Source organism: Athene noctua, chromosome 1 (genome assembly GCF_965140245.1).
Source record: "Athene noctua chromosome 1, bAthNoc1.hap1.1, whole genome shotgun sequence".
NCBI classification, from domain to species: Eukaryota; Metazoa; Chordata; class Aves; order Strigiformes; family Strigidae; genus Athene; species Athene noctua.
In genome coordinates this window covers 231,289,659-231,315,784 of record NC_134037.1, presented here as the reverse complement: position 1 = coordinate 231,315,784, position 26,126 = coordinate 231,289,659, and the positions used below count along the sequence as shown (strand labels likewise).

Here is a 26,126-nt window from a genome sequence, read left to right as displayed (position 1 = left end):
GCTGAAAGCAGAGCATACTAGACACAGATTAAAACATTGGACCAAATAAATTTAGAAGCAGCTTAATCAGCTCACATTTTGTTGCAATTAATGGAGTAATTTCTAATGAGGGGCAAATGTGGATGCTGTGAGGAGCAGGTGAGATTGCCGTTTGCTTCAACTGATGTGTAATTAGGCTGTTAAGCATAGAGCATACACTGTACGTGCACCACTGTATTTAAAACAGCTATTACCTATTGCATTCAGGTCAAGTTTCTTTCTTAATCATGGGTTTATTACTGAATTACCTGGAGCATTTAACATTGCCATTAGAGCATTAGTGATTAATAAAGACAAGGAAAATGTATAGATTATGTCAGTGCTTCACAGGAAAAGATCCTGAAAAGAAAAAAACTTTTAATACTGATCTAATTTACACAAGCAACATACAGAAATTTAAATTATAAATAGTCACTTAAGGTTTTGTTTTCAGGGGGAAGGCAGAGCTTGTTTTGTCTTTTTTCCTAGTGCTTTATGGGGAGCAGGTGGGGAGGACTACTTTTAACCCTTTCTGCATCCCCTTTCTTCAAAAGTGCTTATCAGTTGCTTCATAACAGAAACAATATGTATGGTCTTGGCTACTGTACATCTCTGTGCATATGCACATAGACACACATGGCATGCTTTGATGAGTTTCTACCTGCCTGTATGGTGATTTACAAAATTCTTGCTAGAGAAAATTCCTGAATACTGCTACATGTTGTTGAAACAGTGCAGCTGTGTCCTGTAAATTCTGAGTATCTGTACATGAGTTAACAATTCATGTCCTGCTAAAACCAGTGACCTGGCATCTACCAGCTATAAATGTAGCCTATTCTGAAGCCACATTTGACATGGATTTTTATTCTTTACCTCTTGGATAGTTGTGGGAACAGATAAAATTAAGAATAGTGAGGTTGGAGTCCTCAGGCTGAACTAAAAAAGCAAGGGGTACTGCTGACTTCACTGCTGTGTTTATACATGATTTTCTGGAAGGGGGAATTTTAATATGAAAGCTATTAATTGCTTTCCTGGCTAGATAGTATTTCTAGTGGAAAACATTTTAAATTGCCCTGTTTCACTAGAATGAAGTTAGAAACTGCTCTTGAATAGATGCAGTATTTTTCTTGGTATTTTTCTGAACTAGCTTTCACTGTGGATTGATGTAAAGTCTAACAAAGTAGAACTACATGTGAGGTTTTTTCTGTTTGAAGCAAAATGTTTTCGTCATTGATGTGAAGATACTGAACTCCATTGCAGGATCCATGAAATAAAGTTTCAGCACTGAAAGTTGCTTTGTCCTGCCTCTAATGAATAATAGTTGGCTATAATGACTGTCTATGCAAAATTCAAAATAGGAAAAGTTATAGTCATATTAAAGACAACAAAGATTTGATGTTTGATTTTAATGTTGGCATTAAAGGACTAGTCTAAACAACATTTCTCATGTATACTGTATGTTCCAGGCAAGTAACTTGTGATGGTATTAAAACACTTGTCAGTAGAAATACGACTAGTCTATACATACTTTACATTTATAGTTCATTCAAAAATCAGTATTTTCCAAACAGTGTGAGCAAAATTATGCTGTTAGGAAGTGCTTGTTTGAAATGAGCTGTGCACAGATAGGCCAACTTTTAACTCAGGACTCAACCCAGCCGCATGCTGGATGCTGGCGTGGCCAGATACACCGTTGCTGCCTTGCTACATGATGCTGGATCATGGAAAATGTCCAGTGGTGCACACACCCAGCATACCCACCTGTCCTCTAGCTTATTCTTCACTGTTAGACCTCTGTAATTACATTCCAGTTGTGAGTTTCACCAGGTTAAGAGTATCTGCTTAGCTACAATGTTGAGAATAATGACACAGAACTGTGAGCAAATCTTAACTTATAGAAAAAGCATATGGTGCAGATGGTGTACTCTCTGTTAGGCTTCTGGACAGGATAGTGTTTGGTGACATGACTCATTTTTTTGTGGGAGAGTACATTTTTGTTAATGTTTATTTAAAACTTCTTTGTTTCAAGGTTTCATCATTTTATGAAGCACAAAGATAGGTATTTGAGACAGAGTTACTAGTTGTAGGTCTTCAAGGACAGATTTTATAGTGTGTCTTTACTTAACCTTTGTGTTAAAAAGCGTGGATCGTGATATGTTTAAAATACTCAGACAGTGAAGTAATGAATAGGCACTCATGATCCTTTTATGTACAGATGGCAACACCTGAACCAATAAAACCTTTAGAATTTGATCACAGATTTTAAAACATCTGATTTACTTCCAAAACATTAAAGCAGATTAGGAGAGAGACAAAAGATTAGTAACTTTAATAAGTTTTAATGTGATGCAATCCCTGTAGACATCAGTGATCACCTGCCTTGTCAAAAATTTAAAAAAGCAGCTGCCACTTCTTTGAGTTGTCTCTTGTGTGTGGTTATTACAGCCTGAATTTCCCTGTTATCAAGTAAATAAACTTGTAATTTACATACAAAAATGGATGATATGGTTGTTTCCTAAACTGTTCTTAACTCCCTGTTCTTTGTTTTAGATTGAAAGAGATTCAGATGAGTGAATATGATGCATCAACTTATGAAAAGTTTTCTGGAGCAGTCCGACGTCAAGTTCAGTCACTCCGCATCATTTTAGACAACCTGCAGGTAATCTTAGATTCACTGATAAGGAACATGGTGAGCTCATTACATTAGGCCTCAGATACTATCCTGCTAATATCCTGTTACCATCTGACGATCATACCTTTGAGGGCTAAAAGCAGATTCAGGTTATAAGCATCGTCAGGAAAAACAGTCTCATATTACTTTTTCAAAGGCAGCTTTTAAGTGGGTCCCAGTGCTCATTTCTACAAGTTACAGCATTCCCATACCACAGCTTACAGAGTTTACTTATTCAGGAGCACAATTTTGTGAAAGAAAATACTATACATTATTAAAAGAATATGTGATGGTGTGTAGATCACAGCCTTTGTCTTTACCTCCTGTCCAGAAGACTTTTTAGCTTAGAAGTGCAAATGCTATAGACCTTAAAAGAAACACTCCAGGTCAGAGCTTTACTGCATATACAGCTGAAAACATGAATTTTTTGCAGGTTTAACTCTTAACTCTTGCTAATAAAAATAGATGTAGCCCAAATCTAAGTGGAAGTTGACCAGAACCACGAGTTTGCCTTTCTTCTAGTAATTGGTCCTGCGATTGTTCCAGGTTTTATTAACACTGGTGTTCATATATGGGGTAAATAAAATAAAAAGTAAATTGATTGTAGGAGGAATCTGCTGATCTTCAGTGAAAATTGAAGGAAAATTAATTTTACTCCTTATCTCTGATTAAAAATATTTCTGTTGAAGGCTACCAACCACTGGTATACATATATCTTAGTCTATTAGGTAGTCACTGTGCAGTGTCTAATCTGTCTCCTTACTTCAGCAATAAAACAGAAAGAGAGAAAGAAATTAGTTTGTATATCAACAGACTCCTCCTGTGTCAAAAAATCCAATCCCCTGGTACTGCAAGTAAGAAAGGTACATTTTTCTTTGTCTTACTTGCATTTTTAAGGTATTGTGACTACAACAATGCTACTGTAATCACATACATACACAGAGAACCATTAGCCAGTTTTATTATGAATGTATCAATTCAGAGAGATCCTCATAGAATGAACATTTAAGATGGTCATGATTAGGTGATTCATGCACCTAATATGTGTTTCAGTTCAGGATATAGGCTTTGCTTGTAAAGGTAGGTTTCAACTGAAAAATTTTAGATATAAATCTCAGTTTTCCTTGCATCATTTATATCTATGTGCTTTCTTTACCATATTTCTAGTAGACATGCCATTGGAAGCACATTCTAGGTGTGAAGTGAATAAGTGAATCTTCAGTTTAAAGTCTTTTTTTAGTCTGCCTTGTCCCTTAGAGCCAAGGGATCACGTTAATCATAATCAAAATACAACATGTTTTCATATAAGGAGACATATCCTGTTTCTTTGTTAAAAAGGTCATTTTAATATCAAGGCAAAATCTTATAAGCCTCAGTATTTTATGAGACTTTGCTAGCTTCCTGGCAAAATCTATAGCAGCGAACCATGGAGATAGTAAATGTACTTTATGATGAAAAAACAAATTCACTGAATTTAGAAAAGGTAGCTCATAGAATAAAAGCAATATTGAAAGCGAGTTTTTAACTATAAATCTTTATATAGATTTTGGTAGGTTTTTTAATTGGAAGATGCAGTAGAAAGATTAAGATAAATTATAACAGGAATTATTTAGTTGCAAAATGCTTGCCATTAGTTTGGAAACTGAGTCCAAGCACATTTCCTGTTATTTTTTTGAGGAAGAAAAAAAAAAAAAAAAAACCAAACGAAAACCAACAAACCAAACAACAACAAATCTTGAATTCTTCAGCATGTTAAGTCTTTGAACCCTGATGAAGGACTGTGCCTCTGTCTCCCCTTTTTTCTGGATAGTGCTATGTACACCAGTGGTTCTTAGCTAAAAATACTTTCTTTCTGTTATCAGTCACACATTCCTCATTTCTCAAACAAGAAGTCAGTGGCACATTTAGTTGCAGTAAACTCTGCAGCTGTGTGTTTTTAACTTTGTGAAAATCCCATATTACCTTCCCATTAGAGAACACTTTTGGCTTTTTAGAAATCTTTGAGTTTGCTTCATTTGAAACTTAATGTGTTCACATAATGGAAATATATAGTCCATGTTTATTTAACCTGGATTTTCTTTTCAACATATGTCTTTTTTTGTTAGCTTTGTGGGGTTTTTTAAAACATGTTCCTTTGATTAAATTTTACATCCCAAGAATCAGAGGCTGGGATTCAGGTCCAGTTGTTGATGGCTCACAAAAATTAGTAGCAGCAGAAAGAGATGTTTGGAATAGGCTGATCCTTGAAAGTGATAGATAAATACAGTCTGAGAATGTAATTTCATTGTTCATTTTGCGTTGCACTGATTTCTGTCAGGTCTTTGAACAACATTAACAAAACATTACAAGTTGTTGTTTATCTTCTGTAGAAGTAGCAAAGCTGGAAGTCCAGGAAATACAGTCAATTATGAGCTTTCTTTTCTCCCCTTTTGCTGGCCAAACCCTGAGTAAAGCTTGTCTGTCTGAACTCCAGACTCAAAAGCTTACAGTCAGACAGTCACTCAGAAAGGCCTTAGATTTTAGATGACTTACCTTCCAGAAGGTACTTCTCTTTCTATTGATTATTAGAGAGGGAATCTGATGCTTAGAAGTTACTGTCTCTGTAGCTTCTAAGCATCATTTAGGCCCCTACGTTTAAACTGGGCAAACCTGAGCCTGAGTCACTGACCCTAATAGGGCTCTGTCTGATTTAGACCGTGTGGGAACTGTCTGGTCATAGCAGCAAGAATAAAACAGTAGCAGTCCTATTATAATAAACATGGCTCAGAGAGCTGACAATGTGAAAACCCTCTGCCCTGTCAGTTGTACTTTTCTGATTTCAGCAGCTAAGGGAACATATGCATAATGTTTTCCCAGAAACAAATGGGAGTATTTCATACCAACCTATACCATTACGAGTTACATATTTATTTGTGATCACTTCACATACACAACTTTTTCTGTGGTATTTACAGACATCACAGTTACATTTTGCAGGTTTTTTTGTAAATATGTGTTTGATATCTTTCAGTGAAAAGAATTCCTGCAGAATTGCGGTCAGCCATTGCCATGCTGATAACATATGGTGTCTAGCACATTTTTCTAATTTTGAAAGCGGCACAATTAATATATACACAATATTTTTTCATCAATATGGTTGCAGTATATTGCAGTAGTAATGAGTTGTATGCCCTTTCCAGTAAAATATCAAAGCAAGGTATATATGTAATAGTTCTGTTTTTTTCTTAAAATTACAAATGCTTTTAAACTTATGTTGCTTTCAAGTTTATGAAAATTATATATTGAAAATGCTTTGAAGCTTTTCTGTAATAAATACATGCACTGTACAACACATTTTTAAGGGGATTTTTTTCAGCTTTTATAAAAGGAAATAAATTCTTAGGAATTTTGCATGGGAGACGCAGATGCAAAGTAGTCTAAATAATTTTAGCATTATTTTGTAAAGAGGTTAAGTCAGATTTTGTCAGCATTCTTTCCTGTTTTAGGAGACAATGTCAACTCTGTGTTCCTCCAGTAAAATTTCAGCTCAAATACTGTCTTTTGTTGCATAAGCTTCAAAAGGTATTAAATGTTTTTTAACTATTCCCATAGTTAAAACAATTTTCTCCTCCCACTGCTGTTCCTTGAACGGCAAATAGCCACAAAGATAAAGCATTGTCTATGAAAACAGTGGTGAAACTGATGGAGAATTTGCTCAATGAAGCTTAAACTTTATAACCTTCTGTTGTTTGTCCCTCCTGCCTACTGAAAGGAAACAACTGACAAAAATTTGACAAAACAGCAGCCGTAAGGAGGCAATCAGGATCTACCTCTGTTCCAGTACTTATAGTGGCTAAGGTGACTAGGAACAGTCATCTCATCTGCATCATCCTGGAAGATGCGTGACCCATTTCAGACAGGTTCTGCTCACTCAGCAGCACACTGTCTCCAGCAGCAATTTTTTAATGGTTAGTTGGAGTGTTGTTGAAATTTGCCATGGGTATCCTACTGTGTTTTTCACAGCAGGAAAACTCCTACAGTGTGATATTTTGGTGGAACATGTAGAGGTCACCTGGAATTTGCAGGTAGCTTTTTGTGATGTTACACAACTCTTCGGGCAACAAAGGAATCGATGATCCTATGGAAGAAGGGACTTCAAATTTCATCCCAAGAATATTTAGTGGTAGTAGAAACTACTAGTTGGTGGTGCAAAGAAACTCACAGATGCCCCACTGCCAAAGTGGGTTAAAGCTAGATTGACTGTAGCACCGTGAATATGTATCAGAGGGCACAACTGACTGAATTCACAACCTAAGAAATCTTTTCCACTTTCCCCTTCTGTGGTTTACTAAAAGGCTGAGGTTTCCTTGTATTGCCATTGTTTTGCCTCCCATCAGGAAGCATCTGTAAAGTTTTTGACACTGTGTTCGTCACAGCTTGAAAATTCTGTACTGTGGCTTTGTATTCTTTGTGCACACTTATTTTCATAGGTAAGTAGTCCATTATCTTAAGTAACTATAGGCAATAGACAGTAGTGCAAAAATCCTTCTACCATATACAACAAAAAGAAAAAATCATAAATTTTGACCAAAACAAAATTAAAGATTCTCTGAGGCTTAAGAAGCCATCAGCTGACTGCTCAGAGTGATCAAAATTGTAATGATTTGTCCTCTCAGATCCCAGGCCTGCAGTTTACTGGGGTTTTGTAATGTAACACTTCCTGCTCAACAGAGAGCAACTGAGTTTTATTCCTGAGAATCAATGTTGAAGGCAGTTTATGTCCTGCTGGGTATTTGATTTGCCTTCAGCTGCTGACCAGTAGTTTGCTGAGAGTACAAATGCATTATACATATACAAATTTAAAATCTTCTTTCCATGCTGGGCTTATTACTGGGATGAGCAACCTCAACCTGAAGATTTAAGCAGAAATGAAATAAACTATGAAACCCATATGGGCAGACTTTGCTGTCTTTAGATGGATCTTACATGAACCACGATGAAGCTATCCATTGAAAACATTCTTAAATATATTGTTTATGATATTAAAACACTTGAGTCTTCATTCTTAAGTACTTTCTTCTGTGTACAGGGGTTCCATATTTGAGTTCCTGGATTGTATTGCATGTTCATCAAGCCAGACTGTAGACAACCAATGTTCTTTTAAAGGAAATAATAGAAACGTTCAGTGTACTGTCTCATGAGTATCACAATTTTCAAGGTTTTTATTTTAAAACATAAATATAGTCTGTTGTGAATATTACTTTAAAATATACCATTTACCGTTACCTAAGGTGAATACTGCTTGATTTTACCTTTAAGTCACACAGTGTTTTTTTCTTGCACTGCTTGAATGGATAACAGGTAACAAATGGTCAGTTATGCATGTCCTTCTGGTTGTATGTATTTCTGCAGAGGCTCGTTACACAGATTTCCAGCATATTCGCAAGAAAAAAGGTTAACATTTCTGCAGTCCACAGTTAAACTCCCATATATGAAACAACTTAAAAAAGACAGAATTACAGAGGGAACATATTCTTTGTCAGTGTTATTTTTTCCTTCAGAGAAAAAGAGCAGGACGGCTATGAAAATGTATTTGGATTTCTTTGACTTATGTCAAAACTATCACATCATTACAAAGAAAATTCATGCATATGTCATGTTCGGTAGGTCTTAAATTGTCTAGCATACACTTGCATTACTGAGTGAATTAAGGCATCTTTTCTGTTTTAGGCCAAGGGTAAGGAAAGACAATGGCTGAGACACCAAGCTGTTGGAGAGCTAGATGATGCCAAAATCATTGATGGGCTGACAGGAGAAAAAGCCATATATAAACGACGGGGAGAACTTGAGCCACAAGTAAGTATCCAAGAAGTAGCAGGGAAGAGTAGAAAAGAGCTTATCCAGTCAGCTGGTTTCATACGGGCTGCACTATATGTATGCTTGGAGTTTGAGTAAGTTACAGAGATGAGAAACTCTTAAGAATCTTCTCTGGCTCTTGAAGTCCCTGAGACAGAGGCAACCACAAGGTGGAAAATTTGCTTCACCTCTTCTTATAATCTTCCACACTTATTTGCTGTTGGCCACCCTCAGAGGGAGGATGCTGATCCAGACAGTGCTATGTTTTTAAGTTCATATTTTATATTTTAATGAGATTAATGCAATTAGCAGAGAAGTTTGTCTAAGAAAAAGGAAAATATTTTCTCACTAATTTAATTTTTCTTAATAAATACCTTGATGTCCTAGGAAGTTTAAAAAAACAAGTGTTTTACAAATGTCCTCCCCTTCTGTGATATGCAAAGAATTTCAGCTTTCACAAATATTTGGATTTACAAGAAGAAAAATGATAATGGGAAAAAAGTGTGAGGAAAAGCTATTAACATACAATAAAATCATCTGCCCTATGACTCAGTTCAGCCATGCCTTAGAAGACATTATGGTTAGGCTTATGTGAGTCAGCAACAGAAAAACCACTTGAATCAGACCAACAAAACCTGGCCAAAACTGGTGGGGCTGGTCCATAATATTAACAGTATTACTTAATGACAGATTGCAATTTTTGACTACACTAAGAACTTTTTTTAAATAGCTGAATGCAACATCTTTTTGCATGTCAGCTACCCACATCTGATGAATCCCTGGTATTATTTTTTATGCTACTTGGTCCTGATGTTTGTTGCTTTGAACAGTTTCTGGAACCTGGTACTGTTTGTGTGAAAGATCAATAAGGGAAAAGTGATTAGATCTTCATTTCTCATTTTTTTCAAAATGTGTTTACTCAATGTATCAGTTATAAGGCTTTGTAAAAATAGCTTAATTAGGGAAAAAAAAAAAGGGACACCTTTAAGATTTGAATTAAAAAGTAAATGTAGGATTTAATGGACACTCTCTCTCCCCTTGTTTTGCAGAGAACAGGGATACCACAGTCTGTTAAGAAATAATTAAAAGAATAAACCACACAAATGCTCGCGACCCTTTACATGTAAAAGAAACATTTTAGTTTTTTGTCTTTAATGTGACTGGTTTTTTGTCAGATGATCTTTAATAGCCATATACCTGAGTCCAGACTCATCTCATTGCACACTAAATAAAACACCTCCACTGAATGTAGTGTGCCAAAAATTGTTAAAACAGATGGAGATTGTTTTCAGGAAAAAATAATCATTTCAACATCAGAATGAAGAAGAAACTAGTAGTTAATCAGAACAAGACTTCAAACATTTTTGGAATGTTATTAACCCCAGCAGACAAGTTTTTACAGTCTTATACGGGTCTCTGTTAGTACCATAAGCCAAGGAAAAGCATATCCATTATGAGCCTTGGCAGAAAGATCAAATTTGAGAGTCTTTCTCCTGAAACAAAATGTTAAGACTCAAAACTGAGACAGAAAAAGTATTTTCCTGACAAACATGTGTGGAATTTTTTGAGGTATTTTGTTTCCAGTCATTGAAGGTGAGGGGAAAGAATGAATTGAGGTATCTGCCAAGTAACTGGTTTGAAACAGTTAGAAAAAAGGTTAAAATGTTTTTGTTCTTTTTCTAAAACATAATCAGTGTTTGCTGCATAAAAGTTTCTTGCTTCGCAAAGTGCGTTGGGTTCTCTTTCTGGAATGTTTTATCGTTACCGATGTTTAGCTTTCCCAGTTATATTGGATTTCTTTCTGCTATGTTTCCCTGTCAGCCTGGGAGCCCCCAGCAGAAACCTAAACGCTTGCGCCTGGTGGTAGATGTTTCCGGTAGCATGTACCGCTTTAACGGGGTGGATGGACGACTGGAACGCTCCATGGAGGCTGTCTGCATGGTCATGGAAGCTTTTGAGAATTATGAGCACAAATTCAAGGTAATTACAGCTGGGCTGGGAGCTCTGTGGTTATTGAACAGGCTGTGTGGAGCAGTGGAAAAAGTGGTTCAGCAGTCAGTCTAGCCAAAGAACATTATTCATTCCCACAAGGAAATAAAGACATTAATCTATTTCTAGCAACCTGAATAATAATACTAGTGAATAGATAAGAAACATTACAAGCTTCAGCAGGGGAGAATTCAATCTAAGACTTTTAAGACTTTGATTTAGTGAAATTTGCTTACTTTTTCTGTATTTATCTGTTTATTTCCTTCTTTGAGCAGAAACAGTTAAGCCTACAGAACACAAGTATGAGCTTCAGGACATGCAAAGATGCCCTTCCTTTCTCTCTGCCCAGAGTACAGACAGTAGTACTTTGTCATGGGAAAAGACCAAACTTAGCAAGAAAATAATTTCTTGTACTGAAAGATACTAGGTTCCAAATGTTATTTAATGGTAGCCCGCGAAAGAAATGTAAATAAGTTTTATACCTTTTTTTGTCTCAGTAAGCCTAAACAAGACCTTAAAAAAGACAGGAATGGCCAGTGTCAAGTTAGTTCTTGACAGACTTAGTGTTTAATGGAAGAATAAAGAGGTCCAATGCTTTTGCTGAAGAGCATCTCAAACATAAGACTTAAAATACATCTGAACAAAAATACTCCTAAACAAAATTCGATACAAAAAGGACATAGAGTTACTCGAACATGTCCAGAGAAGGGCTACAAAGCTGGTCAAGGGTCTGGAACATATGTCCTATGAGGAGCGGTTGAGGGAACTAGGGTTGTTTAATCTGGAGAAGAGGAGGCTGAGGGGAGACCTCATCACCCTCTACAGCTCCCTGAAAGGAGGTTGCAGAGAGCTGGGGATGAGCCTCTTTAGCCTAGTAGAAAATGACAGGACAAGAGGGAATGGCCTCAAGTTGCGCCAGGGAAAGTTCAGACTAGATATTAGGAAGTATTTCTTTACAGAATGGGTTGTTGTGTGTTGGATTGGGCTGCCCAGGGAGGTGGTGGAGTCCCCATCCCTGGAGGTGTTCAAGAGTAGGGTCGGTTTAGAGCTTAAGGATATGCTGTAGGTGGGAACTGTGCTAGAAGAATGGTTGGATTAGATGTTCTCCAGGGTCCTTTCCAACCTGGATGATTCTGTGATTCTGTGAAAATTAGTAGAAAACTTAGTCCAGATCAATTCAGCCAGGTCTACTTCACATTGTTCCTCTGACAGCATAATCCTACAGGTTTCTGTTCTGTAGAATCTCCTGTACAAAAACAGGCCATACAGAGGCATGCAATTCTAGAATGCTTTCTAAAGTGCAATCATGCAAACTTCCATTTGTCAGGGAAAAAGCTGTGAAAGGGAGACAGGCATTATGTTTTTAGCCTACTTTCCTAAGGAAACAAGGTGTCCACTGCCATACTCTTTGACAGTAATGCTTTGTCCCCCTTAAACATGCTTAAACAGAGCATGTTGCACATTTTTAAACAAACTTGAAACCGTGTTTTTTTTCCCAAAGACACTAAATTCCTTCAAATGTCATGATAATAGGTCAGGTGGAGTAATTCTCTGTATTCCTGTTGGAGAAGAATGTGGTAACTGTAAACTTAGCCCAGAGAAGCCATGTGGGAACTCAACTATAATTAAGAAGATCATGGGAAACAAGGAGTTTATTGGTTCAGCTGCTCGTGTATCTCCTGCTTACTGATAACAGAAAAGTTAAGGAAAAATATTAAAAGGGCCAGTGTAATTATACAACACAATTTGTGTAGCTTGGTAAATCAGGCATATCTGAGCAACACGCATATTAGTATGGCCAAATGCAGGATCTTCCACAAAGGAAGGTGACACAGAAGTAGTGGACACAAGGATAAATATGATATAGTGGGGTATAGTCAACATGGATTTTGTAAAGAGAAGTAATGCATTCTGAAGAATCTCTGTGTATGTGACAAGCAAGGTTGGTTGATAGGATCCTTAGCCAAAAGCATTTGACAAAGTCCCTCGCCAGAGGCTCATGGAGAAATGATACTATTTGGGGATAAAAGGGAAAGCCTTCAGATAAATTAACTACTGCTAAAAATGTAGAAAACAGACTAAGTCATTTTTTTTAGAGTGAAGAAGTGAAGTAAGATCACTGGTGGAACTGTGTTGGGATTTGTGCCAGACCCCATGTTGTTATGTTTTTCTGCATATTCATAAGTGATCTGTAAAAGGGGGTGGATAATGAGGTGCCTAAAGTTGTTAGTTGTATTAAGTTATTTGGGAAAACAAAAAAGAAAATCCAGGTGCGAGAAGTTTGAGAAGGACCTGGCCACAAATGGTGACTGGGAAATAAAATGGCAGATGGTGTTCAGTGCTATTAAATGTAAAGTGCTGCAGATGGAATAAAACAATTCTGATTTTAAATACACAGTGAGAAAGTCTCAGCTATCTGTTAGTGCTCAGTCTCTGCTATACATTAGTGCTTAACAAAGAAGTCTTGTAATTACGGTGTATGGTTCTTTTTAACATTCAGTGTCCACCAGCTGTAAAAAAAGAGCTAATTAAATGTTAGAAACTATTAGCAGAAGAACAGACAACAAAGCAGAAAGCATCAGAATGTCACTGTAAACATCCATAGGGCATTCACATCAGGAGTAATGTGTGCAACTTTGGACCCCATCTCACAAAAGTTCTTGTAGAGCTGAACAAGAGAAGATGACAAAGATTACAAAGGGTATGGAAGTGTCCCTGTACAAGAAATGTCTAAGTAGGCAAGAACTGCTCAGTTTGGAGAAGGTAAAAAATCAAGGAGCTGATAAAATCTTGAGTAAAATGGAAACAGTGTCCAGGGCACAGTTGTTCATTCTGTTCTGCTACAGCTATTCTGCGCTTGTTATGAACTGTGAATTATTTTACATTTCCACAACAGAGGACAGTGGCTTAGAAGGTGACGACACTGAAAAAAGTTGTAGCATAGTGGTAGATAACCAGCTGTCCTTATTTCCAGTGCAGCTCTATAGCTGAGAACCCAGACATGACCCTCAGGTGCATGGTAAAGGAATAACATGTAGAGTAGGCAGACAGAAAGCCCACTGTGCAGAATTAGTAAGATCATTAGGAGCTGTCTTCAGTTCTGGGATTTTGAAGTTATGTTTCATTAGCTTTCAAATCCCTCTGTGTCTATTACAGATTATTATATTCTCCTTGGTAATAGTTGCTATTGGCCAGTGTTTTGCCCTGCACATAGATGAAAGCCCATATTTGGCCAACCAGATAGCTTGAAATGCAGTTCGTTGTAACTGTAAATGTATCTCTCTAACAGCCATTGACCATTTATAAAAACACTTACACAAAAACCATATCCCGTTATTAATGTGAATGTTGCCACTCTTTATCATGGTAAGACAGGAGTAGTAATGTGATCCTTACAATTTTTGATTCGAGAGTTTATATATAAGCTTATACTTAAAAGACCAGTGGTGAAGAAGATGCTGGAAATTTTAGTGAGGTGCCAAGGAAAAAATGTTGTCATCAGCTTCTAGAGCTGTTTGACTTTGATTGTCTCTAGAGCAACTGTCCTCCATTTATAAGGGCTCCTTCCACTGGATAGAGAACTTTGGTGAGGGCAGTAATAGCCCCTTGATTCAAGGCTGGCCAGATCCAGCATGAGCTCTGTCAACTTCAGAGCTGCTTTTGCACAAGCAAAAATACTTTTCTTCCTCCACACGTCTCTGTGCTGCCTCATTGGGATTTGATTAATTCAAAGCATACTACCGACAAGATTAAACCAGAGGTGTCTATAACAGCAAACAATATGTGGCCTTATGTTTCACTGACCACTGAGGTCATCCCCCAAAATGAGCACAAAAAGAGGCATTTAATAACTAGTTACGTTTGAACCGTGTTCTTAACATGATCCAATGATTAGGCCAAAGTATCTCTTTTCAACCTACATTACACAGTCCTCTCATATGAGAAGTCTCCCATGCATGTGCTGATGGACTCTGAGTAATTCCTCTGATAAAAATAAATAGCATTTCTGAAATCTCCAGCTCGAAAATATGGATTTTTTTGGTGTATAATCTGGCTTGGCAGTTGCTACATCCGCATGAATGTGATCGATAACCAGAGCTCATGACAGTTCCTCAGTTTCTAACAAGTGTAATTAGGTCTTCAGAAAGTAAGAGCACCAGTGAGTGTTCTAAAATACCACTGATTCCAGTCTATAAAACACTGACACTTTGCAAGATGCTGCTAATTTTTCTCAGGACAAAGCTGAAGTTTCGGTATGTCTGCAAAAATAGCATACATTTCTCATTTCTAAAAGAGGAACTGTTGAAAAAAGATAAAAGAGCTCACAACTGTGTAGTTTGCAATGAGAAATCTGCAGTTTAACACTTTTTTCTTTCTATTCCTTATCCTCTTCTTACCCGGTTTTATTAAAACAGAATTTTTTGCTGTTATCTGTCCCTATTGTAGCCCCAGCTGCAAGGGTCATAACAACATGTGCTGCAAATTTGAGGGGTTTCTTGTACAACGTATGTTGAACCTGGGGGACCATCAGTCTTGTTGAGCAAAGCATTCAAAGGGGATTTACATAGTTAAGCTCCCTTCTGCTATGTGACTGCAGTACAAACTTTGGAAATCAAATCTTGGCCTTTGCTCAAGATCACTTTTCTGCTGGTGCTTGGTTTGATTCTTTGCTAAATAAGGTTGTGAATTAATCAGATAGGCTTTTCCTTGGTTGTGAAGTTATCCTACCAGCTGAGCTTCCCCATGTGTGGTACCCCTTGGTATCACTGATGATGCTGATTGTGTGATTGGTCTTTACAGCACTGAGTGAAGGTAGAGAATACTTTCTCCCTGCTTTCTTATACAGAAGACTATGTGTGACTGTACCAATCAGGTATAAAGTTGTCCTTCATAAAGTCAGACAAGTGCCAACAGGTATTTGTCAGCTTTTTATGCTTGTGTAGGACAACCTACCTGCTTCCATTTCCCATAAGTGCAGGCAGTGAATCATTCCTTGTCAAGGGGGAAATGGGAGGCTCATCCCACAGTCGGGAAATCCATTTAAATTAACAGCCGTGTTTCAAAGCCCTCCTCCAATGTCATCTCATCCACGCTTCCTCTGAAGTGCTTTATTAAAGAAGAGTGGGAGTGACTGAGATAATAGAAGCCACATTCTCAGTCTTATCCTGATAATGGAGGTTAAATATGTTCCTAAAAATGCCCCTTGACCCCTTTAAATGTGAGGAAGCATCACTTACACGTATGTTATAATAAACAAGTTGTTTTGCAAGATTAAAGTTCTTACATCCCTGTACATCTCATTTTAGGTGCCAGTTATTTGAGAATGTACATGCACATTCGTGTGTATGTACAGATGTGAAGCACTGTTAATTCAGAAAAAGAAGAAATGTTCCACATGCTTGGCAGAATAGTTTGTTTTAAATAATAAACAAAAGGTTTGAAATAAATTAAAAAAAAAAAGAACATTCAGTGTTGTCCAAAGAAGAAGTGAATTTATAAAGATCTAGCCCTCCAGCAGAGGCCTGTCTGATTCACACGGCCTTTTACATTCAGCATGCGTCTTTCAGCTTTGTAAATGCCTTCAGAAATTAAACCTTTTGGCATGGCAGCTGCAGAAGACAAAGTCTTCCATTTTACCCATTTTAGGCATCAGTAACCATCCATTCAGTGCAAAATATGACAGTGGAATAAGGATAGTTTTAACCTGTAAGGAAGGAAACCAACAAAATGATGCTATTTCAAGAGATGTGTTTACATGTTGTGTACTCGCAGCTCTGAATAGAGCAGTTCTTGTCTCAATGTACCTGAGGCTACTGGGAAATGAGCTGCTGTGTACCACAATAATATATTCATTCAATTAAGCCTGCACTGTAGCAAACATATATTTTGCTGCTGGATTTGTCCCGAGAGCCTGTGCCTGCAATCTGTTTTGAAAAACAAAAGTCAGTTCCGAGTGAGATCGTATCACAGCTCTTCTCTCACTTGTAACTCCATCCACATAAATTCTCCTAGGAAATTTATGAGAAGAATGCATCGGATCCTAGCTCCTCAGAGGCCTTTTTTCGGTGCTCATCTTTAACTAGCGCAAAGGAAGAAAACTGGTTTTGACAAAGCATGCATGTGCCTGCATGTGTTGGGGTTCCCAGTCCGCCAGGGCTGTGGAGCTGTCTGCACCTTTTCTTTAAAATGAGCGCACCAAGATAACATCGGTTACACTAAGGATTCATTTTACTAGGACACAAATCAGGAGGAGGTAATAATTTACTGAAAGAAAACCTGGGTGACAGACTTAAATCCTCCTTCTTTGCCCTTGCCCTTGCCCTTTGCCCTTGCCCTTCTTCACTCCAGTTCTACTCCTGTCCCAAACTCTGTATTCGTGAATTGTGGTAGACTCCATATATTTCCCTGGGCAAATGTCTCCCTTCTGTCACCTCTAAAGCTTGGCTGCGAGCCTGCTCCCATCCCTCCCTCTCAGGGAGGGTGTCCCAGGCTCCAGTCCTATGGTGACTTAAGTCAATCCAAGTCAGTGTTGCTAATGTTCCTGTCCCCTCCTTCGCTGGGGCACAAATACTCATCCAACCTCCTAGTTTGGCGAGTAAGCTGCCCAAAAGCAACCTCATACTTGTTAGGTTTTGGATGCTCCTGGCCCTTGACTTGACTTCCAGGGGGATCAGAGGACCATAAGGACCAGCACATGAAGTCTGGTGACTGCAGCACTTCTCTTCCACAGAACAGCAGGATCTCACCCTGCTTTTCAGGAGATCCTACTTGACCCAGAATGAAGCAGCCAGGACAAAGCAAACAGCCACTTCTTCCCTGCTACCTCACCACACTTTTTTTGATCACAGATAGCATAGTAAACTGTCAGCAGAAACAAGAAAACAGATAACATCTGTTAAAAGTAAGTGTACATACTCGGGCTCATGCATGGGCACACACGGAGAATAATAAGCAGCTAGCTGAGGAGGGAGCAGAGAGGACATCATGTTCCCAGGTGAACGCCTTTACGTGCCTGTGATAGTTTGCTCAGGTCATTTCAGCCTCACCTTGCCCATACCCAGGTTGTATGTTCCCTCCTTCTGCAAGAATGTGGAGGGGTCCCAACCATAGGGTCAACCTCTGGTGTTTCATTTAGGAGCTACAGCAGTTCCCTTTACACAAACTGTCACACTGAGTTTAAACCCAGCCTTTTTGAGATGTAAGGTTGCTGTATTATTAGTGTGTGCCAAGAACCAAAATTATATTCCTAACGAGAAAAGTTTGGCCTATTTGCATGAACTCAGCATGGCCGAGCTGATACCAGGACGCCCTGTGGGAGAGGTCTGTGAAATGCTGAGAAGGAGCTCATTACAAAGGAATTGGTCTTCTTTATACACAGGGGAATGACAGCATTTTGCTTTACGTAATTAAACTGTTGACTGTAAAGTGATACCAAATACAAAACTTCTCAGCAAATGATGTGCAGGGTTTCACACTTAAGAGCCTACCCTGAAGATCTGTGGACATCTCTGACATTAAGAACCACGTTAGCTCTGTATATTTTCTGCTCCATTAAACCACTGATTTATTTAGTTCCTCTGATTTAAATAACCTCTATTTTTTAAAGCAGTTATGCATGCATGCTCTCTTTGTGTGCAATTCACATTCTGGATTTACTCCTGTATTAATTCAGAAGTATACTGAATGTAACCTCAACGTTATTATCAAAATATGTGTGTTTTCATTTGCCATGTCTTTTCTCCGGGAAAGATAACAGTTTGAGGAAAACAGAAGCAGCAGCTAAATATTCTTTCGTCTGAAGCATTATTGGTGATAAGAAATAGGTTTTCAAGAGAAAGCATGTGTCAGACTGGAAGCCTTATGTGAGTCTGGGTAGCGAATACTAGAAATGGAAGAGCTGAGGAGAACAAGAATGGAAAAGCCAACAGAGCAGAAAGAAATGAGATTGCGAGGGGACTAAATTATATTTCTAGGGGAAGGAGGCCTGGGTTATATGAGGCTGTCATAAAACGGTCTGACCTTGAGTGAAATAATCTATAGTATGTGGCATGTTTGCTGTTTTGCAGAGAGAGGTGTCCCCTTTAAAATTGTTCCAGCTGCTATAGCTTGCTTTCACTCTGGATGTATTTTTAAGCAAATTAGTGATATGAAAACAAACAAAAAGAGGTTTACCAATAAAGAATGCCATTTCTCCAGTCTCCAGGACCCAACTTATACCAAATAAAGTGGTCTTCAATAGGATAGAAAAACTTTGAGGAATAGACTTGCCCTGTACCATATGATTATGTGAGAATTAGGGATGGTGAACCTGGCAGGGACCTGTAGGCAGTACTTGAATAAAAGATAACAGAAAGGCAAAATATTGCACAAGGGCTCCCTGTCAACCAAAGACGGATCTGTGCCAGCTAGTCAGGAAGAAACACAGGCATGTTCGTGTTGAGGAATTGCCAGCTCAAGTCTCTCCAGGCTCAGGATTTCTGCACAGTGCTCTATTACTTGGTGTAGACAGCTCTTATATCCACTTCTGTCTTGCTCATCAATTCTCCCTGGGGTGACTGCCACATCCACAACACAAAGGGCAGGTCAGGACCTTGCCATAACTCAGCTTGTCTTGGTTTTCATGTAACAACAATAAAACTCTCACATAAAACAAAGGCCTTTCCAATATTACATTATTTGTTCAACAGGCTATTTGAACTATTACAGCTCTACATGTCATTTCTGCGGTAACTTTTACAGGAGAATGATGTGCACACCATCTCCTTTGAAAAAGTACACAAAGGTATTCTTGGAATTTACTTCTCTACATACTTTCAGCAATTACTTTGATCTGTTGTGCACAAAAATAAGGAGTGCTGATTTTCAGAAAAGATGGCTTGTAGTACTTTTTTTTCAGAGCAGAATGAGGTCACAAAAAGAACCATCAAACATGGGGGCTACTCTCAAACAATGCCCTTCTTGTTTGTCAGACTCAAAAGGACAAAAATTGCTACTTTAAAAAAATACAGACAATGTGAGAGGGCAAGGTCTAGATCTTATTCATCCCTGCTCTGCAATTGGTGGGATGATGTGAAAAACAGACCATGGAAATAGGTAACTGTTCTTTAATTTTATTATTTAGCAATTCTTTCCCATGTTTTCATGTTGGTGATAAATGCAAGTAGTTCACTTAAGCAGCTCATAAACAGATGCAGGGAACAGTATTTGGGTTTTCTTGTTGAAAGCAAATTGCCTTTGATCTGTCTCTTGTCGTTGTGACCCAAGGGCCATTCATTACTAACAGATGACTGACAAAGTTTCTTTCTTGCAGTACGATATTGTTGGACATTCAGGAGATGGCTTCGACATCACCTTGGTTGAGAGTGACAAAGTTCCCAAGAACAATAAGCAAAGATTAGAGATTCTTAAGGTAAATCCTACTGATAAGTGATGGTGGATAATTAAGGATTTTATGACTGCAAAGTTAAAATTATAGGTGGGTCACAGAATGCAAAACATAAGGAGCATAAAATAAAAGAAAGACAAGAAATCAAAATCTACATATCTGCATAAAATTGAAACAGGACCTTCCAGAAACATACCAGAAAACAAATAATGCCAAAATAGTAGAAGCTTTTTCTGGACTGCTGTGTCATAAATAGTCATTTTGACCATCTGTCAAAGGATATAGGAAGTTCCAAGCATTATACAGTGATATAGATAGCTCCACCTAAATCATGTGGTCATGTTATTAGTGTGAAAGTGACCAATTTAAACTGTAGAGGGATCCCAGGTCAGTGATTTAACCTGGTATCTTCAAGAAGTTATGCGTAACAGTGGGAAAATGTGTCAATGCTATATTGAAAACATGTTAAATCACAATTGCAAAGTGAGTGTATTCATCAAGATTGTACTGTAACAGGATGAAGAAAAATTGAGTATATTCAGGATATACCTGGTTGGCAGCTTGATAGGTTATAACTGTGTATTTGATCTTCCTTCAAAAAGTCTTTTAAAAGATCGGCAGTTACTTGGGTTAGAAGGACTGGATTTTCTAACGTCTACAATTCCTTGCCTTCTGCATAGGAAACATCTTCATCAGTGAAAACAGTGTATTTCTTTCATAAAAGCTCAAACAAAATTTTTCAACATTTTTAAACCTTGCTGCCAGTGTCAGGAGTCAGATATTTGGTAATAACTGTGACACTGCTAGGGTTTGGAAGTCTAGTGCAAATTATAAACAGATTTGGAAGTCTAGTGCAAATTATAAACAGGCAGGAGCTGGTCACAGTATTAGGAAACTAAACCCTGTTTTTTTCCTTAAATACATAGGAATGTAGCTACTCAAACTGCAGCTGATCAAAGTGTTTTAAGGCACAAGCTAATTACGTCCATGTGTGGGTTTTGATTGTTTGACCCACTGCGTTTTTAAGAAGTGATGCCTGCATTAAAATAAGACATATTGTGTACAAAAAGCTGTATGTGGAGCACTGTCCACATTTCTGAAGTATACCCTAATATAGCATAACTGAATATTTACTCCCTCCTGTGCCAGCTGAAATTAATGTTTATTCCTAAAGTCATCTCACATATTTCCACTTGGTTACGCTTTGCACGTAGATCATGCACGCCCATGCTCAGTTCTGCATGAGTGGAGACCATACTTTGGAAGGGACAGAACATGCCGTTCGTGAAATCACCAAGGAAGAGGCTGATGAATATTTTGTTATCGTCTTGAGTGATGCAAATCTCGAGCGATACGGTATTCAGCCATCAAGGTTTGCCCAGGTCTTGACCACCAATGCTCAAGTCAATGCTTTTGCCATATTTATAGGATCCTTAGGAGACCAGGCAGATAGGTAAGTTTTGGGGGTTTTTTTATGCTTTATATAATTTTCTTTGTTTCCATTTGTCATAAATCTAAACTATGCTTTTATTCCAGTCAAGTTAGGTATAGTTGCCCATGCTGCTATTCTGTACTAAGGTTTTGATCATAAAATCATAGAATCATTTGGGTTGGAAGAGATCTTTAAAGATCATGTAGTCGAATCCCCCTGCCATGGGCAGGGACATCTTTCACTAGATCAGGTTGCTCAAAACCCCGCCCAACCTGGCCTTGAACTCTTCCAATGATGGGGCATCCACAACTTCTCTGAGCAACCTGTGCCAGTGTCTCACCACTGTCATCATAAAAAATTTCTTTCTTATGTCCAATTTAAATCTACCCTCTTTCTGTTTAAAACTGTTATCCCTTGTCCTGTCACTACAGGGCCTTCTTTTGAGGCAGCCCAGGATACAGTTGGCTTTCTGGGCTGCAAGTGCACATTGCCAGCTCATGTCCAGCTTTTCATCAATCTCTTTTTTTTTTATATATCTACTATCAAAAAGCAGTAGCTTCTGACTTGTGTCATGGAGGAGGCTTGTTCATGGGTCCTTGCATACATCCCTTACGGCCTGCTAGCTCAGAGCATTCTGTGCATCTGAAGGGAGCACATAAAGCCATCCTCTCACTGGAGGATACGTACTGTCCCTATATGTAATAATCATGTCAGAGATATGGTGCCTTTACCATTGCCCAGTATGTGGTTTGAATGTGTGTGGGCCTAAGAAAAGATATTAAAGCAAGAGAAGCTGGACTTTAATGGTCTTCAAAACTGCCAAAGATTTGGCTCAGATACTCCCCTTGTGTTAGAGACATAAATTCTTTGAAGAGCCTGAGCCAATATGCCCTTTTATAGTGCTTCTACATAACTTTAAATTGTTTGGGCATAGGGGAAAAGAAGGAAACTCTCTCCCAGGTGTCCCTCGGTTCCACATGCACTGAGGACTGACCAGTACATGCAGCAAAAAGCTGGTATAGCCACAGATATCAACAGAGCCTTTTCTGTTTCTGTTTGAGTCTTCAGTTAGAGCAGAACGAGAGAAGGCCCAAAGGGAATTGGCCCTTGGTACATAGTTTTAGTCAGGAAAAGCGTTGAAAGATGCAGCTGCACAGCCACCATTAGTTGTGTCTGCAGGTCTGTACATCAGGGCTGCATTATGGCTGAAAAGAGAATCCATTCTGAAAGATTATAATTACAGAAAGTCCTTTTACTTCTGCTAGGAATTAAAAAAAAAAAAAAAAAAAAGCATTGACCATATCCTGCTGTGTAAGAAGAGATCTCATAATTGCCTAGTTCGCTGGGTATGGAAAATCCACACAATGCTGTCACTGAAATGCATTTCTGCGTATGTGGAAATGCAGAGTTAGACAAAGCCTTCCTGTAACTGCTATGGGGGAAGGAGAAGGGAATTCTCTGTCTGCAGCTTTTTTAAAAACTCACTTTAAAAGTGAGACTTAACTTAGCATTGGAGAAATGGTGTGGAGCATAACCTCCTTTAAAAGCAGTGAAAAAATAAATTCCAAGACTGCTGACTGGACATGAGGGAGATGGGGTTTGTAATATGTATCTTGTTTGGCTTTTTTAAAGAAGGTTAAGCTGGGAATAAAAATGTGTCAGGCTAATACTGGCAGAAAAATATCTTTCCATCTAATCTGCTGTGATCTCTAAGAGGAAACACAGAGCACATTTAGAATCACTGAAGGTGTTGAACTGAAATCTGGGGGTTCATGGTAATCTATTTAGAGTAAGTAAATACCTTAATTTCCAGAGTAAATCTCTAGCTGCCCTCAGAAAAACAGTTGTGGTAATACCCCATGGGGTCACTGATACCTTGATCACAGTGGAGTTTTTGCACGTCAGAAAGAGGACATGAACAGAAATCTCTAGAAACACACTTGATTGTCTTGATGAAAGGACCTCTGTGACTTAGCTGCTCTCAGTGTTTCCTCCCACTGCTGTTTTCCCAAGCCTTTAACTGCATTGCGACAACAACTTGAACGGTGTGGATTGGGAAGGTATTTAAAAGGAAAAGCATCCATTCTTAAGGAACCTTGGCTTGTCATAGGGAAGATAATTTGAAATGGTAATTGTGTCTTTTCCCTCATTCTGCTCCTTAGGCTGCAGAGGACACTACCAGCAGGTCGGTCTTTTATTGCCATGGATACCAAAGAGATCCCTCAGATTTTGCAGCAGATCTTCACATCTACAATGTTGTCAAGTGCCTAAGCATCACTGATGTCACGGCGCGTGAATTCAAAGAAGAAACCCACTCCTGTTGGAGATATAAACCCAAAAGCTGAGGATAAACACAGTTATTAATAAAATACATACTGTTCTCTAATCAGCAAAGCAACCCAAATCTGCACGACAGCCGGGCTGTAAAATTTCAGTCAAAATCTCTCCACCAATTTAGCACGTTCAAAGAGTTGCAGCAGTGCGGAGGTAAATAGCAGGATGACAACAGAGCGAATGTTTTTCCAGAGGGCCAAATAAATAAAGGACAGTTTGTGATCATTCCTCTGCCTGCCATGTTACCAGCACTATGGGATCATCTCACCCTGTTTTGTTAAACACGGTTTGCTGGGATTCGAGAATATTATGTAAGGCAGAGCCAGGCAAGCTGTTTCAGTATTTTTTTTGTGCATATGTTTGAATGGGTAGTTAACTCCATGTCTAATTTAAACAGGACTGCTCTTGCAGGCAGGAAACCCTTCCTTCCTCTGCTGTTGCTTTCTTGTTCTGACAGGCATCGGCGCTTCACCACTGGATTCTCAAAACAATGGAGCGGTTTGGAAACACTGACCGTCGCGTGTAAACATTCATTATCTGATCAGGCACGGTGCTCAGAGTTGTCAGATCTAGAGAAAGTGGCTGTTAAGATGGAAAACAAAACAAAAATAGGTTCTTTTAGTTCTGCCTGTGAAAATTAAGGGGAAAGGGTCAAAATGGTCTTAAAAGCCCAACAGCCAGCATTTCTAAGGAGGGAACTACTGCTGTGTCTTCTTTGCATGACCGATGATGCTGTCCTGCTGCACTGTTGCCCAGAATCCCTGGGATGGCCTCATTATGTGGAGGTGCCTTTTCGGTCAAGAGACAAAAAAGTTACTAACACTTTGCTAGAGCTCCTTCATGATCTGTTTTGCTTGGGTCTCTTAAAAATGAAACAGGAGGAGAGATCTAAGCATGAGAAAATAAGTTCTTTATTATAAAAGAAAAGAGAAAAAAAATATTTTTATTTTAGCAAGATATCTGTGTTGGGGTATATTTGATATCCAGGATAGTTATAAAGACTTAATTTGTAATTCAATCGTCTGGTGTTTGACTTGTTCCATGAGGTGATAATTCCTCTTTATTTTCTGAAGAACAGATACCTTGTAGTGCATCAAGAACTCTGGAATACTTACAAATTAAATGTATGATTTAATTAAGCTGGGGCAGGGGATGTACATCATCACCCATACTCTGCCGATATTTATTTGAGAGTAACTGAATTTAAAAAGTCAAGGGAGAGTACGTATAAAAATCTGAAGGAGGAATTTAAGTAGTTCACTTGTAATATTTCTCTTAATCCCACAGTTGCTCAAACCCCACTGCAAGCAGTAGATTTGGAGGGGAGGAGGCAAATTAATTTGATCTTGTTAAATACAACCGTTGGTGTTTTAAAGGGTCCAGTTTCTGGTGATCATTCTCTACTCCATCACTCCTTCATCAAAAATCTTTACCAGAGCATCAAAATGTCCCATCTTTAGGATGTGTTTCAAAGTCTGGCTAGCTTTCACACTCTTTATGGCAAGAGAGGACGGAAGACATTTTTCAAAGACTTGTTAGTATTGTTATGATAACTATGTATGTGAAAACAAAGAGGTTGAAGATGCAATTCCTGTTTGGAGAGAAGGGAATTGGGAGGAGAAGGTCGAGAAGGTTATCCCTGGCTGGGACAAATGCATGTTGTGATGGTTTGACTCACATGTACACCCACATAAACACAGATGCAACTACTAAGGGGAAGTACACTTCAAAATATAAATATCTTGGTCCTGTAAACATATCATGAGATACTAAATGGAATAAAAAATTGTCATACTAATAAGTCTGTTAGTAAATGTGTTTTTACATGGAAATTCCTTCACCACCTCTGCTTTTATTGACAGCAGTCCTTCAGAAAATAAACATTTTATTACAGTTAATTAGCAACTCTACTCTTTACTTTCTAGATCACTTGAGTGGATAAACTTTCTCACCTCAGATTTACATGCAGTATAATACTGTTATCTTTATTGTAAAAAAAAAATAGAGCTATTTAAGGGAAACTGAGGTAAATCCAATTCTAAACCTTTTGTTTGATTATCCCTGTAAATTGTATTTCATGTCATGCTATTTAGGTACCTTTCTGTAGTGCTTGGTTTAATTCTTTGTTTCAGAAGATGTCTGTTGTGTTTCAGTTAATGTTTCACGGGCCCACAGGATATGACCGTGGCCAGGGCCAGGCCCAGTCGGGAGGGTGGCTGGGAAAGGCTGGAAGCAGTTCCTGGTAGGTTTTGAGAGAAAGGGAGAAGAAATGAATGAAAGTATGGGGTTTTTTCAGTTCAGAAGGAGGAGGGGGTGGGTTTTGCTTTTAACAACACTTCATTGCAAAGCATATTTGACCCGACAGTGTCTCTCTAAATTGTAACAATTCAGGGCAAAATTTTCCCCAGGCCATGCATCTCTCACCTGCTTTAATACCCATTGCTACACCAGGGAAATCAAAG

At 38.4% G+C, this 26,126-nt stretch overlaps 1 protein-coding gene across 1 annotated transcript in view; it reads left to right on the top strand.

Moving 5' to 3' along the window:
* The window catches only part of VWA8 (von Willebrand factor A domain containing 8), a 194,469-nt gene extending 168,913 nt beyond the window's left edge, over positions 1 to 25,556 (top strand). The window contains exons 40-45 of the mRNA XM_074912506.1: positions 2,569 to 2,677; positions 8,399 to 8,524; positions 10,346 to 10,504; positions 19,824 to 19,922; positions 21,113 to 21,351; positions 23,493 to 25,556. Of these exons, the coding sequence (XP_074768607.1) occupies positions 2,569 to 2,677; positions 8,399 to 8,524; positions 10,346 to 10,504; positions 19,824 to 19,922; positions 21,113 to 21,351; positions 23,493 to 23,601 (841 nt within the window). The 3' untranslated portion in view covers positions 23,602 to 25,556. The remainder of the gene's footprint in view (positions 1 to 2,568; positions 2,678 to 8,398; positions 8,525 to 10,345; positions 10,505 to 19,823; positions 19,923 to 21,112; positions 21,352 to 23,492) is intronic.
* Positions 25,557 to 26,126: the final 570 nt, after the last annotated feature.